A 19,444-nucleotide genomic window follows, 5' to 3' on the forward strand; every position below is an offset into this window, starting at 1 on the left:
CTGATTGAGCACGGACGATGAATTCTCAGCATGAAGCCCAGGACAGTGTCCCATAAATGCCTGTGAGCTTTTCATTTTGGTGATTGCGGGGTCTTTGGCGCCACCACTGCTGCGACTGCATCTGTCTGTGGGCTCTGAAGGCCGAGTTGGAGGGGCAGGGGACTGGCAATTTAGCAACTAAAGCCGAGTCCTTTAGGACTTGCATGGGACCTTTTGCAAGGGTGTCAGATCAGGGTGCCCAGGACTGGAAACACTTTGTAGGTTGTGGAACATTTACACGCCCCCGTGCTTGTTATTTTTATCACCCCTGGTTGTGTCCCCAGAGGGACTCCGATCAGCACAAACGTCCTAGAATGAAAAGCCCAATGTGCTAGCTGTGAGGGACACGGGGGAGAGGGAGCTGGGACATTGTCTCAGGAGCTCAGCAGAGGGGAGAAAGGTTTTGGGCCAGTGTGGTAGTGGCCCCAGAAAGGGAGAATTCACACTAGGCCTCGGGTCGCCTGTGGGGGCCCCCAGACATGTGCAGCTGCTCTACCACCTCTGCAAGCCAGAACCCAACAGTTTGGGATTCTCAACTTCCTAAGGGGGTGGAAAACTTGCCCAGAACTCAGAGATGAGGGAAGTGCTTGGAAAAAGGGCTAGAGAGAGGTGGGGAGTGGCCAAGGCCTCCTAGGGGCTGGAGAATGACACCCAGCCCTCTGCAGGACTCTGGAAGCCCAAGATGAGACCTTATTCAGTAATAAACCAGGTGAATGCCAGGAAAGCCCAGGTTCCCCCAATCAATCCTGATGGGAAAAGGGGTAGATAACAAAAATGATCAAGCAAGAGACAGGGATGACAGTTTATTTTCAGACACACTCAGAGGGTGGGGGTGGCCAGTGGGCTCCATCTGCATCCCCTCCCCGCATTTGGCTTAACTTCTCTCCCCAAATGCCTAGGCTGTGCAAGTCAGACAAGGCTGTCCCACCCCCACCCAAAGGAGGGGCTTGGGCAGATGAGGAGTGTAGAGGGTGGGGGGGTAGGTTCAAGTATTCACAGTTCCCCCATCCGTACCCCCAGATTCCACTGTGCCCAGGCCATGAGGGAGGATCCCAACCCTGAGGTTCCTAGTGGTCCACAGCCCTTCTCTCTCAGAAACCTCAAGATGAGCTCCCTACCCTGTTTCCCTGATAAGAACCACACTCTTAAACCCTAGTGTGCACCAGGAGCGGGCCTCAGCTCCCCACTCACCCAGGCCCTCTGCCTGCCTTACGTGGAGTGACGGGGGCAGGCAGCCGGCTCTACTAGGGATGACTGGGTTGGGAGCAAGTGGTAATGAATGGGTGAGGGGAGAGAATCGAGGCTGTCAGGAGGCCGGTTTGGAGAACCTGATGGAGAAATTCAGACAGCTCTGGCCTGTACCCTCACCCCACACCCCAGGCCCAGAATCCCTGAGAGTCCACAGCCAAGGCAAAATAGGGTGGGGGAAATAGGTGCAGGGACAGCTGAGCAGGTCCTTGTCCCCCACCCCCAGCCAGTGCTATTCCTTGGGGACATGAAGCTTAGGAAGGGCCACGACTGGGCTCCAGGCCCAGCTCTCAAATTCTGAACTTCCAGAACAGCTGAATCCTGGGGAACAGGATTCAGTGGGGGCCTACTAATCCCCACATACCAGATGTCCTGGCTTCGGGCAGAGTGGTGGGAATGGGGGTGGGGAGGTCCTCCTAAGGGTATTATTAAAAAGCTAAAACTGTTAAAAACTTCTTGGGGAGAAGCCACTCCAAGCCTCTTGCTCCCAAGTTATCAACCTCCCCAACGCCCAGCAGACAGAGCTGAGCCCCAGAGATGGGGCCCATTAGCACCATGCAATGTTGGGGCACCCCTGTATCCTGACTGACCCCTAGGCAGGGGCCCTTCAAAGCTGGAGTGCCCACTTGCTAAAGCTTCTGTACTCTTGATGGGGTGGGGGGAACCCCTGAGGGGCAGGAGCGAAGGGAGAAAGCTTGGCTGAAGTCCAGGCCGGGGTCTCAGCTGGGACCCCAAAGGGTCCCTCCAGGGGTCATGACTTGAAGAATCTTCGTACTACATACTGGCCCAATAGAACCACAGCCAAAACTATCAGCACGTTCAGGATGGGGCCGTTGCCCAAGTCCAGGGCTGCCACCTGCCAGGAGAGACAGTGGTCACAGAAGGGCTGGCAGTGTATACGGGCACCCGGGGACTGGGTGGGGCTGGGAGGGGCGGCCCCGGCAGCAGGGAGAGGTGACTAGTGCTGGCACTCACCCAGCCGCCTCTCTGTGCGATCCACCGGGCAATGCAGTGATGCAGCATGAAGTCAACCACGAAGCGGGTCACCTGGCCCAGGAAGCCAGTCAGGCCGCGTTGATAGACGTGTAGGGCCAGGCGGTAGCCAAAGCCCAGCAGAGCCACCACTCGGCCCCAGTTGATGCCACTCTCAAACAGGCTGCGGGTAGAGCACGGATGCCATCACTGGAAGCCCCCAGGAGGCCCTCAGCCTGCTTTCCCTCGCCCACCCCTTGTCCCCCACCCCTCCCAACTCGAAAGCAAAATGGCTTAGCTGTGAATCAAGGTGGCAGAGGCTGCCCCAGCCTGGCCTCTATTTGGGAAGAGCCTGCATCTCTGTGAAAGGAGAAAGCTCAGAGGGCATGGAAGCGGATTGCTGCTGCTGCTGTGTGGCCCCGGTGCTGCGGGCGCAAAGGGCACAGAGAGGGCGCAGGGCAGAGCGAGCGGACGGAGGCAGCAGGGAGATTACCTGTGGGCATTTCTGCTGGCCTGGCAGCCCGAGGGGCAGCAGAGAGAAAAGGACAAACAGGAGGTTAGGATAAGTCCTGGAATCACAGCGAGATAGGGGGCGACCTCCAAGGACACAGACAGGACATTCCAGCTCTGAGTACTAATATTCTGAATCTATTGCCTACTCCTGCCTTCACCCCATTTCGAATCTGCTGAGACTGACCTCCCTGACCTAGATGGTTACGACAGCTAACACCTTGTAAGTGTGAACTGTGTTCTAAGCAGATTTTTCCTATTTTGTGGTCGAGGACACAGATGGCTAGAAAGTTTCGCAAACCAGTAAGAGGCAAAGCTGAGATGTGACCCAGGCATTTGGTCTCTAACCACCACACCAGATTTCCTCTTGATGTGATCATAGCATCTGGACGCCGTTTCCAGGACCTGGTAGGGGGTGGTAACCTTACCATCTTTGCTGTGAAATGTGGTTCCAAATTGGAAGGACAGCTGTGTCCTAGCTGGGCTGGGGGACTCTGGGGACATCCCCACCCCGGCCTATCTGCAGTGCAAACCTAAATGATCAAGTCCTCAGTGCCAGAACTCACAAGAGTCATAAGCTTATGCACCAGAGATGTGGGGTCTGGGGCCCAGAGAGAGAAAGACAAGGGCCCGAGGCCACATGGAAATTAACAGCAGACATGGAGACAGCGAACGTGTCCTGACACTGGCAGAGAAGCGTGTGTCTCCCATCCCCTGGGCAGGGCACAGCGTGGTGGTGACAGCACAGCAGAGAGGCAGGGCCGGGGCTACCTGGAGGCGATCTTGGTGAAATACTGATAGGCGTTCTCTACTGTTGGCTGCAGGTGCTGTAACATGGTCTGGAACTCTGCGTCATAGCGCTGGTTGATATCATCCCCGATGATGGCGAGCCTCTGTCCCACCTGCGCCATGGTGCTGGAGGAATGGGAGGCAGCAGGTGAGAGACACGGCAGGCAGGGCTGGGGTCTGGGCTCACAATGAAGGGGCTCTGTCTGAGATGCCCCTGGCCTTGGCACCCCTCCTCGGAGGTCCTGACTGTGTTCTCAGACACGAGGGCTGGGCCCAGGGACAGGGTCCCACATGGGGGTGGGAGCCCAAGAGGAGAGAGGCTCAACAATGAGAGGACCAGACCCGCCCCCCAAGACCTCCCAGCTCCCAGGACCTGAAGGCAACTCTGTGAGCCTCTGCCTCCCTGAAGACGTCCCTGCGGGCCCAGGGGGCTGCTGCTCACCTGGCAGGTTCTAGGGACAAGGCAACTATTTCCGGGTCGGCGGGTAGAACCGCCCCGTCAGCCTCCTGCTCCTGCTGATGGCGGTAAAAAACGTAGCTGCGGAAAACTTCCTCTGTGTCCTGGGCTACCTGCTCCTCTGAGGATCAAAGCCAGGAGTCAGGGAGGAAGAGCTGGACCTGGTAGCCCGTACTCTGGGGGTGCTTGCTCTTCCTCAAGGCCACAGCTGTCCTCACCCCTGGCAGCAGGGCCCCTACTCCAGCCCTTACCTGACACCTAGTGCTCACTCTGTGCCGGGTGGTCTTCTGGCACTTTCCATTTAATTCTCACAACAGCCTTGTGAAGTAGGTGACCCCCACTTTACAGATGGGGTACTGAGGCACAGGGGGGTTATGTAACTTGCACAGGGTGGTCATACAGCTGGAATGAGCAGTGGAGCCAGGATATAATCCCAGGCATTTGGGTCCCTGAGTTTGTTTTAGCTTGTACAAGGGACCCAGCTCTCACGGCTTAGGGAATATGGGACCACAAAAGTCACATAGGGAAATAGTGACAGACCCAGGATGGAACCCAAAGTCCAGGGAACAGCCTGTAGTGGGCTGTGAGCAGAAGGCTTCCCTGATGATCCCCTTAGAAGAGGGAAGAAGTGCAGCCATCTCACTTCCTCCCCAAAGTCATAAAGTTTTCCCTGTTGAGCAGACGGGACTCTGTGATAAGCCAACTTACTTCCTTATTTCTCCTACTGCAGGAATAGGCCAGCCACGCCCCACTCTTCTTTCCTTCTAACCCCATCCCACCCGTCTGCCCTGGGATGGCCCTGAGCCCACCTCACACTTACTCCCTAGCATCTCCCAACCTCTGTACCTCCCAGGCCCACACTCCTCCCCACTCCCAGGGGTTAACCTTGACTTCACTTTAGCTTCTGAGCCCAATGGGCCACCTGCATTGGATGAGAAGATATTTTCTCCTTTATCCAAGGTGAGTAAACTGAAGCAGGAGAGCCTGCCCCTAAGTCCTGCCTGGCCCTGTCCACTTCTGTTCTCTCCATCCTCACAGACAGCCCTGGTGGTTATGGGATGGGTGAGGGGACAGAAAGACCCTTACCCGAAGTGGAGGAAGGGGCAGGCTCTTCACACCCCTGCCTGGGAGGTCCTGGTCCTTGCCCAGATGCCATTTTTCAGGTCCCAGTGGAGGGCAGTGTTAGCCTGTGGGGGTGGGTTTAAAAAAGCAGAGATGAGGACAAGCAGGGGCCACTGACGAGAGCTTCCTACACAGGAGTGAGGGGGCGCCCACTCCCCAAAAGACCCCACAGTCCTAGCTTCAGCCATTCTTATTTCACCACCTTGGATCTGTGGAGTCTGCTGTGAAGTCCTAACTTATTGAGCATTTCACTGGCAACTTCAGGGTAGTCTGGGGATGAGAAAACCAAGGCAGCCAAGATTCTCAGCCAGGGATCAGCACGCTGGCATCCAGGGCCCCAGGAGGGGTGGCTATAGCACTGCCCTAGTGAGTCTCAGGTCACAGTTCACCTCACTCCTGGGAAGTGAAGCTAGTTTCATAGGCTGCGGGTTCTTTCCATTGCTCATGGGCCCTCTGCACCCTGCCCAGCACATGCTTACCACAAGCTTGCCAACTTCCCAGCCAATGACCCATGAAGGTCGTCCTCGAAGGTCCCACTTCCCCTTGGCTGGTCAGAGCACACCTGTTTTCCACCTCAGGCATATTAGCCACAAATATTTCGTGAGTGCCTATCGTATACTTCTACCATGTATGAGCACCTCAGGGGGTGTGGAAAATGCACATTAGCTCAGCAAGATAAGCATCATTATACCCATTTCACAGGTGGGAAAAATGAGGCACAAAGAGGCTACTGGCCAAGGCCACATAGCTAGTCAGAGAGTCAGGTTGGTTATCTGAACTTCCATGAGTCCATATACTCAACACTCAGTTAAGATTTATCTTCTGGTTTGTGGATCTCAGAGGGTATCCTTTCCAGGGCAACTTTTCCTGGTTACGTGTGGCCCGTGCCTTCCCATTCCTGCCTTGCAGTGAGCTGAGGAGCCCTCAAGAGTCAGAGCCTTTTTCACAGCGCCCCAGCCTGCCTCACACAGATACCTCATTTGCTCTCCAGTCCCCAGCCCCATTTTTCCTCTTTGCCTAGCCCTGGCTATAGCCCCAATGTTCTCCGTGAACCCTTGACACAGGGAGTATTTCCTGGACATGAGCTGTTTCACTTTCAATTTGCATCCCTTTTATTTCCCCTACCCCCCAGCTGCTTCCATCACCCAGGCGGGAGTGCCCTTCCCCCCATTCCTGGGGAGGGGACAGCCCCCACCCTGGGCTAGGCAGAACAGCCCCTCCTCCTTGGGAAGGCCTGTGTACCCTTCCTCACCCCCTCCCTCTCAAGCCTGAGGCCATTTTTGAAAGTCCCCAAGGACTGAGAAGGTGTGGGGGAGGGCTGGACCACCAGTGTACTCAGCTCTCCACCCCTCCACTCTCAGGGCGGGAATAGGGAGAAGGCAGATCCTCCCTCTACCACACCCGGGCGCTCGTCAAGATAGACCTTTGCCTGGCACACCCCCATCCCGGTAGCTCTTTCAGGAACAAGATACCTGTGCCTCTCCCCTGGTCCCCCAATCCGGGCACCCCGGGACAACAGGGCCAGAGGATGCTGACTCAACCTGCAACTCCCTTTCCCACGACCCCAGGGCTCACTGCTGGGAAGGAGGTGGAGTCTCAGAACAGTCCCCGGACCAGAAGTCTATGCCAACCCGGGCCTACCCCTGCCCCCATCCAAGTGGCCTGACTTCCTGGTAAGGGGAGTCCCCTGCACCCTACCTACTGGGGCTGCTGGCCCAGAAAGTTCCCCAAGGGAAATGCCTGGCCGGGCTGCAGATGGAGTCCAGGGCTCCTGGGGCAGCAGGAAGTGCCGTCTGGGCTCTCCCCCTGCTCTTGACCTTGGCTCTGACCTCCACTCCCGTCCCCCAGAATGCTAGCAGACCTGGTTATTTGGCCCCGATTCTCAGGCACTCAGGGCCTGGGCATGAGGGGAAGCTGTCTTAAGGGGCAGCCAGAGGGAGCCCTGGCTGATCAGGCCCCTGGCAGGGGTGGTGAGGCTGCCCAGGCAAGGCTCCTCCTCCCACCCAGCTCCAGTGGGCGCCCTGCCCCACCCTAGGCCTGGGGTTGCCCAGAGTGGGGAGGATGGACAGGACCCTCCTCCGCCGTCCCTCAGCCCCAGCTTACCTGTCGGGACCCTAGCCTCGGCCTAGGATGGGAGGAGACTGGAGATCCTGAGGGGCTAGCGGCTGCTCCCAGGCGAAGGTGCCCAGGCCTGCTTCCAGGAATGGGTGTCAGTGAATTCCTGGAGTCTGGATGCAGCCTCTGCTCGTCCCAGGGCAGCCCTGGGGACTGAGAGGCTCCGCTGAACATAGAGCTGCCTGCCGGCTCCAATCAGCTCCCTCTAGAGGAAGTCGCTCTGCGGCAGCCGGATGCGGATGTACCTCTGGCGGTCTGGGCTCAGAGCCCCCACCGCAGCCTCGGCCGCGCATTGGAGTGGCTCCTCCCCTGCTGCTTTTCCCACTCTGGAGCCTTGATCTTTCCCCCTCCCATCAATCAATACCAATAAACAAGTCAGGATGGTGACGTTTCTTAAGCACCACTGTGTGCCATGAACTTTAGTAGCCATCGTCTCATTGAATCATCTCAACAGCCCTTGGAAGTAGGTGCCATCAGCTACACCCATTTTACTGATGAACAAAAGCAGCTGAGGCTCAGCTGTTCGAAGGAACTCTTCCCAAACTCACTAAGCTGGGTTTAGAATCAAGACTCTAGGTGCAGTGGGGAATAATAATACTAAGTTGAGATACAACGTACAACTAAGACCTGTACTAGGCACCTAGGTGGTCTCTGGAGGTAGAAATCCTGAAGGTTATAGGCAGGTAAACAGATGAAAACGTGGTAAGGTCTGCTCCCCGCATGGGCACATGCAAGCTGAGTATTCAGAGGGGAGAGAAAAGGGCCACAGATACCAGCTGGCCATCGTCAGTGGTTCTCAGTGACAGAAGCAGCCACAGGCAAGGACAAGCCAGGGGGAGGGAGGGTGTGCCGAGTCCTCGAGAGCCCTGCCTGCCTCGTGCTCTGGGTCCAGGTCCACTGTCCACCCTCCCTCCGACCCCCTGCTTCCTGGAGCCTCACCAGCCAGCCCCCAGACTGGCTCCCCAAGCCTCCTTCCCCTGCCTCATCCGCCCCCTGCCCTCTCTGTCCCCAACTAATCCCCCACCATGCCCTGCCCCCATCACTGCCCCCCCGCCCCCCCCCTGCCTGCCTGACCTTTGCCTTCTAGAACTCCTGGAAGTTTCCAACTGTAGGTTTTCATTTAAAAACTCCTCCTGTTCTTAAGCAGTTGGTCCTGGGGTGGCTGCTACAGTTCCTCCCTGTGAGTCACGGTCCCTCTCAGGATGGAGAGCCCAGCTCCAACCCCTCGATACCGAATTTTGGGCCGCTCCTCCATGTTCCGCTTTTTTCGTAGCCTGGTGGGGAGCAAGGGCAGCCCAAAGAGCTCTGACAAGGCTCTGTTGGGAGATCGGGCGTGCCCCTCGCAAGAGCAGGATGCCATCCCCCTGATGATGGACCACCAGGAAGGGGTGGAGAGGAAGGAGCCCAGGCCATCCGCCACGGGACCCAACACCCTCTCTGTGGCCCTGCCACCAAACGATCCTTCAGGGCTGGGGATGGGGGACATGGGGGCCCAGATCCCCACCCCCATGGAGGTCCTGAAGGTCGTGGCCCAGGGTGTAGAGATGAAGTCATTCGGGCCCAGAAGCAGCCAGGAGGTGTCTGAGAAGGAGGGAGAGGAGGAGCAGAAGGAGGCAGCAGGGAAGGCCTCTGGGGATACAGGGTCCTCAGACAGGTGAAGGACTGGGCTGTGGGTGAAGGGAAGGGGTCTGGGATGGAAGTGCTGGGACAAGGCCTGGATGTAAGACGGGAAGGATTTGGGCCTGAGATGGGAGGACCCAAATGGGGGAGAGGCCAGAATGCGAGTCCCTGGATGGGTGGAGGACTGGACCAGGTAACTGGACGGGGAAGGATGGACATACCAAGGGCAAGGAGAAGTCTGGAGATGGGGTGTGAGTATGTGGGGAAGAGGCAGAGATGAGGTTTCTCCCACAAGTTAGGAGTTGTGGATGGAGGCACCTAAAGGAAAGGGAGACAGGCTGGGGACTGGGAAGGAAGCGTGCCAGGGTGAGCGGGCTCCCATTGCTTCCCAGCTCCTTCCTCGGCCCCACCCCACCCTGCCTTTCCTCCCCACTTTCTCCCTCCTGGTTCCCACTGCCATTTGGACCTGGCACCGCTCTCCCCCTCCCCATGAGGAAGGGGGACCATCTCTCAGCTACCCCCCACCTCCATGATGAAGCCTCAGAGGACCCAGCAAGGATCTGTTGGGAGCAGGAGCATGGAGGGGCTGAGCAGGGCCTGTGGGAGAGGCTTGGGTGTGTGTGAGGGTGTGGGGCCTTTGCCACATCTCTGGGCCCCACCTGCCACTCCCACCTGACTGTGCTTTGGAATCAGGGACCACTTTGCCCAAGCTCTGGAGCTGGAGAAAGGATGCCTGCAGAGCTCCATGGGGCCACTGGAGGTCAGCCGGGAAGCCTTCAACTGGGAGGAGGAGTGTCTGCTGGACGGGGATGGTGAGTGTGGGAGGGGCCACAGGTGTGGGGCGGGGCCATAAACAGATTCTCCTCCTCTAGGACTCTGCAGGGCTGTGGGACCTGGGAGGACGAAGCCTAAGGGAATGCTGGAGGCAGACTCCCTGGGTTTGAATCCCAACTCCGCTGTGTTGAGCTGTGTGTGGTGGCAAATTGTTCAGCCTTTCTGTTTCTCAGTTTCCTCATCTATAAAATGGGACTGTAATAGTACCTATCTCAGAGGTAGTTGCAAGGATTAAATGAGATGTCCTTTATAAAGTGCCTAGAAATGTGTCTGCCACATAGTAGGTGTTTGCTAAAGAAAACCAGGAAACTTCACCCGCAGCTCAACCTTCCAGCTGTCCCTGCCCTGCTGGGCCTGGGCCACATCCCATTGCTATTAGCTCCCATTGCTATTAGATTGTCAGTGCCACTGTCCCATCACAGGAGACCTCAGGCTGGCCTCTTCGAAGGTGGGGGCAACTCCCTGGAACCGCCTCCTCACCTTGTACAAGCAGCTTCAGAAATCGACCATGACCAAGGTCTGTGGGGCCAAGACACAGTGGTTGGGGGAGGGCCCAGGGAGGCCTGGGTGGGGCCCTTCCCCACTTCTGGCTGGGCCCCAGGATATGTGGCTTGGACCATGGGCGAGCAGTCCCCTTTCCTAACCTTTTGGAGGCTGTTCCCTCCTGCTTTCTGTTTTACGTGGGGTGGGGCAGGGACTGCAGGCTTGGGGTCCTCCTCACATGCTCAGTGACCTGGCACACCCTCAGTTTCCTCTCAAGGAAGCCTTACTCCATGAGGAGGAAAGTGAAGAAGAGGAAATGGAGGAAGAGGACAGCTCATTCAAGCTCTGTGTCCCAGGCATTGCCACACTCCAGTCGCCAATCCATAAGACTTTTAGATCGACAGATACAGTGGGTAAGTGCGCTGCCCCACCTCCCCTCCCAACCTGCCCGGAGGAGGGAATCACACTTTGTCTCGCGGCTCATGGGTGCAATACCAGTTTTTACCACCAGGTGGTAACAGAGGACCTAAGATGACCACCCGAGGTGGGGGCCAGTGCCGGGTGGGGGTGGGTGGCTGGGCTGGAGGCCATACTCACGGCTAGCTAGGGTCCTCCTCTGTCAAGGTTTGGGAGGCAGCAAGGTGGGGGTTGTGATGACTGGGACTGTGGCTCCTCGAGTGCCACCCTTTCGCAGCCTGGAATTCTCTTTTGGTGGCCACCTCCATCCCTGGTTTTCCTATCACATATCCACTGTTGTGACAGTACCCCAAAGGGTGTCCTGAGGGCAGATAAGGAAAGAGTGGGGGCTGGTGATAATATGATAAAATCGTTGCATTTACATAGTCATTCCTATGGGCCAGATCCTCTTCTAAGAACTTTTCACGAAATAATGCGCTAGGACTCCGAGGTAGGTCCTATTATAGTCTCCACTTCAGTGAGGAAACTAGGCACAGAGAGGTTAAGTAACTTGTCCAAAATCACGCAGCTAGTAAGTGGCAGAGCTGGGACTTGAACTGAGGCAGTTTGGATGGTTCCAGATCCATGCTCATGAGTTGGTGGCTGGATGGGGGGGCAGATATCTGCCCCTTGCATGCTCTTCCCAGGAGGTGATGAGACACAGTCATGCTTGCAGGAGGGAGCCCATGGAGAGTGAGTTTCTTGAGGAAGGCATGGCGGTGGGGAGATGGTGTCTGGCTGGCTCCAGGTAATGGGTGACGAAACCACTATGGCTGGGGTGACCACAGGGCTAGGAGGAGGTCGGAGAGGGAGCCGCCGCCTCTTCCTTTGACCTCCAGCAGGTTGCTCCACCCCACTCCTGCCTGTCCTTTGCCCATCTCTTTGGCTGTCAGGTTTCATGGAGTCAGAGTTAAAGAAGCTTCTGGTAGTACAGCGGGAGTCCCGCCTCTGGAAGATGGGCATTCATGAGGACCGGGAGCTACTGACCCAACCAGAGATCACCTTGGAGGAGGCGGGCATTTTGGATGGCCAGGTATGCCTGAGGACCCTGCCTGAGGACATTTGCAAAATGGGGCTGGAGGCCTCCCATCTCCGTAGGCCCTGACCCTGGCTCCAGCCCCCACCACACTGCCTGGGTAGGGAAGGCAGAATCCCTTCTTGGTGGTATTTCTAAGAATAGGACCGTGACCCCCTGCACACACACAATTCTCCATCAGTCTCTCTCTGTCTCTCACTTGACTCAGAGTCCAAATGTCCATTTTTAAGGCTTGACTTTGCCATTCACTTGCTGTGTGGCCTTGGGCAAGTCCCTTCCCCTCTCTGGGCCTCAATTTCCTCATCCATACAAGGAGGAGATTTGCCTAGGTGGCTTTAAGGCTTTCCAGTTCATCTGTATCTCACATAATGTTGCTCTTTTTCTATTTTCTCTCCCATTCACACCCAAGCCTACTCCCACACACATAGGTGTGAGGCAGTTCCCCTGCTGGGTCACACCGAGGACCACCCGCTGCCCACCCTCCTTGACATCAGCCTTAAACATTAGGCCTGTCCCAGCTTCTCTGAGTGCACATGGATGGACGTGTTGTTGAAACGTGTGTGGGTATCCTTTCTGAGTTAATTTCCATTCGTTCGTCAGTTCATTCTTTCATTCAGTGGACAGATGCCCCTGTCGGTCTGTGTGATTTACAAAACGAAAGAGCACAAGGTTTGGAGACCAGAGTCTTTAGTCCAAGTCCCTGTTCCAGTGTCAGCTTGTTCTGTGACTTTGACTATAGCCTTGGTTCCTTAGCCTGTGAAAGGGGGCTGTTGGCAGGGTCAGAGGAGATGCAGGCTGTATGCCGTCCCTGCACAGGCTCTTCAGCGTGAGGGGTCAGGAATACAGGCCTGCCAGGCACTGAGGGGAGGCCTTCTTATTGCCCTGAGCCACGTGCCCCTGAGCTCTGGGGAACAAGGCTGTACCACGTCCTTCTGAGCCACACAGCCTGTCAGCCCTGGCAGGGCCACATGCTCTGCCTGTCCACCCTAAAGGGATCTGTTACTCACTCACCCTTCCCTCCTTCTACCCTCCCCTACCTCCAGAACCACCCCCTGAGCCGGCCTGCCCCTGGCCCAGGGGTCACAGGCATTGGGTGGCCTGAGCAACATTGGAGGGGCCTAAGGAGTTTCTGGATGGTGGCAAGTGGGGGCCCAGCTCAGTCTTCACTTTGGGGACACAGCTGCCTCAAAAAGATCTTCCTCCTGTGGGAGTTTCGGGGGTCCTGTCCTCATCACCACCCCACTCTCTCCTTATCTGCCCTCAGGGACACCAAGCTGAGGGGGAAGGAAGCCGCCCCCCACTCTTTGGGGAATGCTGGGGACCTGGGGGAGGGGTGCTGAGGCAGCTGAAGCGACACCCTAGGCTGGAGGGAAGAGTGCAAAGCCCCCTTGGTGTGGTGTCCAAGACAGAGGTGATGGAGGGGAGGGGTTGGCTGGGGTGCCTGACTCCTAGGGCTTCCAAGGAACCCCCAAGTTGGATTGGAGGGAGAAGGGTCCTTCCATTTTGTGGGAGGGAGGTGGCTGAGGGTGGACCTGGGTCAGCTGCAGGATGTAGGGTGGGTCTAGAAAAGGGGGCCTCAGGGTGCTTGTCTCTGGGGAGTAGATGGGGAGGTTCTGGGGATGCAGAGCCAGGAGGGGAGAGCCCAAAGATGCCCAGGCATCTTCCTTCACCCACTTTTCCCCCCAGCACCTACTCCTGGAGGAGATGGATGAGATGGGAAACTGGCCTCCAGAGTGAAGCTGCTGCTGGCTGAGTCTGCCCTGCCCCGATCCCTGGAACCTGCACAGGGATGCAGCTCCCCTCTGCTAAGGGAACATCCAAGGAGCTCCTGGGGCCAGGGGGTCTTGGGATAAATGGTGTCCATGTGTCTGCAGGGTGGGCCTGCCCAGCAGGCTGTCCCCCCATCAGACTCAGGCCTATGACGTCATTAATAAAGCCCAATTTGACTTTGGCCTCCTTGGCTGGCTGGCTGTGGACCCGCCCCTCGTCCTCAACTTGGAACAAGCTCAGTTTATTTGGGGTCTCAGTCTAGTCCCCAGTCTGTGCCCATGGGGCTGCAGAGCCGTGGGTCCCAGCGGGGCATCTGAGCTAGAGGACAGGAGGTCCGCTGCACCTGACCTGGGGGCGGGAAGAACCCCGGGAGCCTCTGCTGCTACAAGACCTGCCTTTGTCATCAGGAGTGTCCCTGACTTCCCTCCCGCCTAAGTCCCCAGGCCAGGCTTGCAGCCTCACAGGGAGGATCCGGGAATTCTCCAGCAGGAAGTTCCTGCCCAGCCAGCACAAGGACAAAGCCAGGAAAGCAGCCCTGAGACCGTGGGACCTGCCTCAGGGGCTGGGCTGGGGGGCAAATGAGGGGTCCCTGGGGTTGATGCAGGAGGGCCCCATCCTGCTGCCCCTGGTCACAGCCCACTCTGCCGTGCTCAGTGCCTGGCACCTCTGGGGATCCTGGGCAGAGGGTGGGACGGACATCTAGAAAGCCCAAATCTACCTAATCCCAGGAGCAAGGGTGGGCTTGAGCTGGGGGCTCATAAGGCTGTGCCCTAACTGGCCATGGAAGGGGACACCCTCATACGGGGATCTGATGGGGGCGGGGCCAGGCCTGGTTTGGACACTCGGAGGTGCTATTCATCCGGAGGGCCTGTTGGCTCCATGGGTCCCGGTTCCTTCCCTTCCGTGTGAGTCCAGGCCCTGAGGGTCTAGCATACTTTTGAGAGAGAGAGCTCTCACTGCCCCCAACTCTTCTCAACACAATTGCTAGTCGCTTGTCCGGTCTTCTCCGTGGGCCCCCACTGTGTCTAGCCGGGGGTCTGCTGCGGAGCTGAAGTTCAATATCAGAACATGGCGCTGCTCTTAATAATCATTGTCATTATTAATAATCATTGTCATTATTAATAATCATTGTCATTATTAATAGCTGTTGGATGGATGGCATGTGCTTTGGGTGGGGGTAGGAGAACTGCAGCAACTGGCCTCCTGCCCCAGCCCAGCCCAGCCCAGCCCAGCCCAGGGAAGGCGGGTGTCCCCACCTCCTACCCCCAGCCTGGAGTCGGGAGAGCACGGAGAGGGTAGGTGGTTCACGAGTGGGCTAGGGGCTTTCTCCTGGGCTTGCTGGCCAGAGCCCCTGACATCGCTGACTCAGCTCAGCCTCTGAGCTGGAGGCTGGTGGAAGGGGCCATCTGGACTGTCCCCCTGAGTCAGCCAGGAAGCAGCCTTGTGACCATATGACTCACCTGTGCCCTAATTATTTCCTCCCAGAGTGGTGGCTGTTGGGAAGGCTGAGGGCCTGGGAGGGCAGCCTGTGTGCTCCCTGGCTCTGCCTGGACCTCCCGCTCCCCCTGCACGGACCCGGCATGCACCCCACGAGGATACTTCGCCTCCTTCCCCTTCCTGATAGGCCCCTAAACCTGGTGCCAGCCATGCCCACTGGAGTGGGGAATCCTGGGGCCCAGAGCACTCCAGGATGGAGCTTCTGCCTCTCCCAAGTCAGTTACCCTGGGTGGGGCCAGCCGGTGGCTCCTGGCAGGCACCACCTCAGGTCAGGGCAGGCCAGGCCCAGCTGGTGGCTCAGGCTCCTTGGCTGCCTGCGTGAGCTGAGTGGCCACTCACAGGCCAAATCAGCTCCTCAGACCCCATAAGGTGGTGGGGCTGTGAGGAGTGAGGGGGCAGAATCCTTGGTTCAGTGGGGGGGCTCTGTGCTCACCACTCTCCTGTGCACCTTTCTCTCCCTTTTTGTCAAGTGAGGGTCATGGCACCTCTGTGTCCAGCCCGCCCGGGCTTCCTATGACCTGCTGAGAAGGGTTGGGAGGCTGGGAGGTGTGGCTGGTGCTGGAGCAGGAAGCTGGCACAGACACGAGGGCCTTTTCCCGGCCCCTCAGGGCTCTGGGCTGGTCTCTGTGGATGGGCCTGGCTTGACACTCGTGAGTGGTGAAGGCAGGGCTGACATGGCCCTGGGACCTGCTGTGGGAGAAGGCCCGGTGGGCAAGTGGAGATGGCTGGGCTCAGGCTGACCACCACACAGAGACAGCCCAGGAGTTTCTGAAAGGCTCCGGTGGAACGCCACAGACGCATTTGTGGTCAGACCTGAGGACTGGCTGGCTTAAACTTGCCTTGCCCTCCTGGGTATGCCAATAGCTGGGGGGGCTGCCATGCCCTGCTGTGCAGGCTGGGCCCTGCACAGGGTGCCTGGCTCCAGAGTGAGAGGGCTCTGAAACCCAGAGAGGGTGCCTCTGATTTGCTCAAAAGGGCCAACTGGGCTGCCGGTGACGCTGGTTAGGCCTGTGGGGTTAAGCCCAGATATTACGTGAAAACTTGCCAATTCTCACCACCCTCTGAGTTTCTATCACCTCCCCCATCTTCCTCCTTCTCTGTTGGTGTCTGCACGTGTGTCTCTGTTTCTGTGTCTGTCTGTTCTCTCCTCTCTGTTACACAAAATTTCCCAGGACCGAGAGACAGAAGGAGGCTGAGAGTGCATCGTTACATCAAGAGTTTAATAAAGGCACTTACTACGAGGCGCGTCTCGGACAGTGGCAGACGACGTGGACATCCTTGTGGCAGGCGCTAAGGGGTTGCACAGGACAGGGCAGGATGGAGAGGGGTGCTGGGCCCCTCATAAGGGGCAAATGCCTCACGTGTGTGCCTGGGGAAGGGCCAGGGCACGACGGTCCAGGAACCAGCACAGACCAGCACGCTGTGGGGCATAGGGCAGGGATGGATCGATCAGGGAAGCAACGTCTGTTCTACCCCAGATCTAGATGGATCTATCTGGAGGGCCCAGCAGTGGTCCTGTCATGTACAGGCTCTTCTCCACTCTGTATTTCTGCTGTTGTTCACTAGACGCGACGCCTGGTGGGATAGAGGCAAGAAAAGCAGTCGCCAGATCCATTCTGAGGGTATTGTGGGGACAGTGGTGGCTGAAAGGAAGGCAGTGGGGTGGGGAGAGCAGGGTGGGGGGTCCCAGGGAAATGTGGGCAGAGTCAAAGCTGGGCCTGTCTGCTTGGGGAGACAGTGAGGTCTCCCTGCGGCAGGATAATGGAATGCTGTTTGAGACAGAGCAATGGGATGCGAAGGCCTCTTGAGGAGGTCATATGTCAGCAGGACCACCAGGAAATGGGGGTGTTAGGGAAGGGCACGACAGCAGAGAGCACAGCAAATGCAAATGCCCTGAGGCCTGGTGTCTGGAAGGGCGTGGGGGGGAGGGGGTGTAACAGGAGGTGAGCTCAGGAAGGACAGAGGAGTACTTTGCTATCTGGGTTTTTGAAGGGTTATTTTATCAGTGAGGAGTAACATGATGTGGTTTGCATTTTAAAAGTCTGCCTTGGCTGCTGAGCAGGAAGAGACTGTAGGGGGAGGAGTAAAGCAGGGAGGACACTTAGGAGGCGTTGTTATTATTATGAAAAGGGGGCTGGGGTTGCTGGGGGGAAGGGTCTTGAGCACCAGGGAGTGCCCAATGGCCTGCACCTCTGTGCCTGGAATCTCCCACCCCCCATCCCAGAAGGTGGAGGGGGACGGGGAGACCTTGGGGACTGGGGCGCAGGAAGGGCCTGTTGAAGGTAAGTGGGCGGCCTGGTCACACATGGGCACCTGGGTGAGAGGGCGGCAGGAGGGCGGCAGGAGGGTGGCAGGAGGTGGCTGGCACCAGCAGGGTGTGTGCTCACCGAGGCAGAGCAAATGTGTCCTGGCCAGCAGCCCCACCAGGTCCCGAACAGGCTGGGCCAACGGCTGGGAGCCACTGAACTGTAGGGTGTTTCCGCTCCGGTGGCCTTGGGGGTGCTCAGGCTGGAGCTGGGCTTTCCTCTGCTGAAGGCAGCTTTGTTCAATCTGCCCATCAACCCAGAATCGAGAATCGAAGACACTTCCTGCATGAAATTCCCAGTCGGGGGTGTGGGGTAACAACAGACCCTGCAATAAAAATCAGATGCTGGTGTTGCTCTAACACAGGTTTGGAGACCACAGAGGAGGGAGGAAGTAATTCCAGCAGAGAGGAATCCTCGGGTTCAGTTTGTGATTTGGACTTGCAGGAGGACTTTGACAGGTGAAGGAAAGGAAGAGGGCCTGCCTGCCAGGGGGACAGTCTGCACCACTTTCCACCTCTCTGGTCAAGCCAGAAACATCCTGGACTCCTCCCCCGGGCCTGCTTGTTCAGTTCACCTCTTCAGTCCTTTGCTCCCTGCCATCCATACCGTCTTCACACTCGCATTCTCAATACATTTGCTGGGGCCCCAAATCACAGCCACAGCGTCCCAACCATCTCAAAGCTTCTGCCCATCACTGCCAGGTCCTCCGCGCTCCCCTCGGTCACCCCCACCCATCCTGTGTAGCTCAGCTACGGCACCCCCTCTTCTCCTGGAGTCCTGGTCTAACGGGGTCCGCGTGTTGACCTGCTCTCCCCTGCCCTGGACAGACAGACACACAGGAAGGCCGGCCCTGGGGGCTTTGTCTCCACGTCTGCAGTGTCCAGCATGGTGGCTGGGGCAGAGCAGGCGCAAGGGGTGGTGCCAGACGGAATGAGTGAGGGAGGGCAGGCAGGGGAGGGGGGCTCAAGGATAGAGCTGGAGAGGCAGGCAGGGGCAGGTATGCCCACCTAAGTAGGCTGGCATTTATCCTTAGGGCAGTGGGAGCTGTAGAGGACTAGCGCTGGGAGAGAGGCATGCTGAGGTGTACAGTGGAGGACGCGGATAGAGGGACAGGGGGCCAACCAGGAGGCTGTCACAGGCGGCACAGCGGGAGGTGGGACGGTGGCACATGGGGTGGACAGGAGGACGGGAGCCTGAGCTGGGACGGTGGCACATGGGGTGGACAGGAGGACGGGAGCCTGAGCTGGGACGGTGGCACATGGGGTGGACAGGAGGACGGGAGCCTGAGCTGGGACGGTGGCACATGGGGTGGACAGGAGGACCCTCGGGCAGTGGTTTCCAACTGGGCGCAGCTCTGTCTGCCAGGAGACATTTGGCAGTGTCTGCAGACAGTTTCATTTTGTGGCAACTTGGAAGGGGTGGTGGTACTAGCATCTAATGGGTAGAGACCTCTCCAGCATGGGTTTCCTCATCTTTATTAAGGTTATTGGGAGAATTAAATGAGTTAATACGTGTACAGTGTTTAGGAAAATGCTTAGAAACATTAAACACTAGATAATATGAGCTACTGTTATTTTGGAATATAAATCCTCTTTTCAAAGCCCTGCCCCCCCCCCCCCACGTCGTCCAAGTGAGGGCTGAAGGCCTTCCCAGGGCTGCCAAGGCCCCTCACCACCCTGCTCCCTCTCCGCCTCCAAGCCCACCTCCCGCTGCCCCCCTTGCTCCATGTGCGCTGGCCGCACTGGCCTTTTTGCTGTTCCTTGGACACACTCAGCCCATTCCTGCCTCAGGGCCTTTGTACTTGCTGTTCCCGCTGTCTGAAAGCTCTGCCCCTAGGAATTTATGTGATTCACTTCTTAACCTCCTGAGGTCTCTTCTTAGCTGTCACCTTCTCAGGGGGGTATTTATTAACCATCTGTGTTTTAAAAAAATATCTACCTTCCCTCCCCTGCAACGTGTCCTGTCCCTATGCTTCTGTCCCACTTTATTTTTCTTCAGAGCATTTTCACCATATCATAAAATAATTTACCTAGGTGCTTATTGTCTCTCAGCTCAAATCTAAGCTTTTTTTTCCCCCCAAGTCAAGTTGTCCTTTCAATCTTAGTTGTGGAGGGCGCAGCTCAGCTCCAGGTCCAGTTGCCATTGTTAGTTCAGGGGGCACAGCCCACCATCCCTTTCCGAGTCAACCAT

At 57.5% G+C, this 19,444-nt stretch overlaps 2 protein-coding genes across 3 annotated transcripts; one reads left to right on the top strand and one right to left on the bottom strand.

The window, feature by feature from the left end:
- Nucleotides 1-827: 827 nt before the first annotated feature.
- On the bottom strand, nt 828-7,518 carry BAK1 (BCL2 antagonist/killer 1). Its single transcript, XM_033103347.1, has 6 exons — nt 7,241-7,518; nt 5,102-5,202; nt 4,001-4,136; nt 3,541-3,684; nt 2,263-2,443; nt 828-2,143 (listed from the first exon to the last, which is right to left on the bottom strand). The coding sequence occupies exons 2-6, from the start codon at nt 5,169-5,171 to the stop codon at nt 2,039-2,041; spliced, it is 636 nt and encodes a 211-aa protein (XP_032959238.1). The 5' UTR covers nt 5,172-5,202; nt 7,241-7,518; the 3' UTR covers nt 828-2,038.
- LOC117020727 (gametogenetin-binding protein 1-like) lies at nt 6,556-13,612 on the top strand. Of its 2 annotated transcripts, XM_033103345.1 has the most exons (7): nt 6,556-6,810; nt 9,566-9,684; nt 10,129-10,223; nt 10,455-10,602; nt 11,539-11,678; nt 12,946-13,092; nt 13,368-13,612. In XM_033103345.1, the coding sequence occupies exons 1-7, from the start codon at nt 6,761-6,763 to the stop codon at nt 13,416-13,418; spliced, it is 750 nt and encodes a 249-aa protein (XP_032959236.1). In that variant the 5' UTR covers nt 6,556-6,760; the 3' UTR covers nt 13,419-13,612. The 2 variants fall into 2 exon arrangements, with proteins under 2 accessions (XP_032959236.1, XP_032959237.1); XM_033103346.1 differs by lacking the exon at nt 12,946-13,092.
- The last annotated feature ends 5,832 nt before the right edge of the window (nt 13,613-19,444 follow it).

Source organism: Rhinolophus ferrumequinum, chromosome 3 (assembly GCF_004115265.2).
Source record: "Rhinolophus ferrumequinum isolate MPI-CBG mRhiFer1 chromosome 3, mRhiFer1_v1.p, whole genome shotgun sequence".
NCBI classification, from domain to species: domain Eukaryota; kingdom Metazoa; phylum Chordata; class Mammalia; order Chiroptera; family Rhinolophidae; genus Rhinolophus; species Rhinolophus ferrumequinum.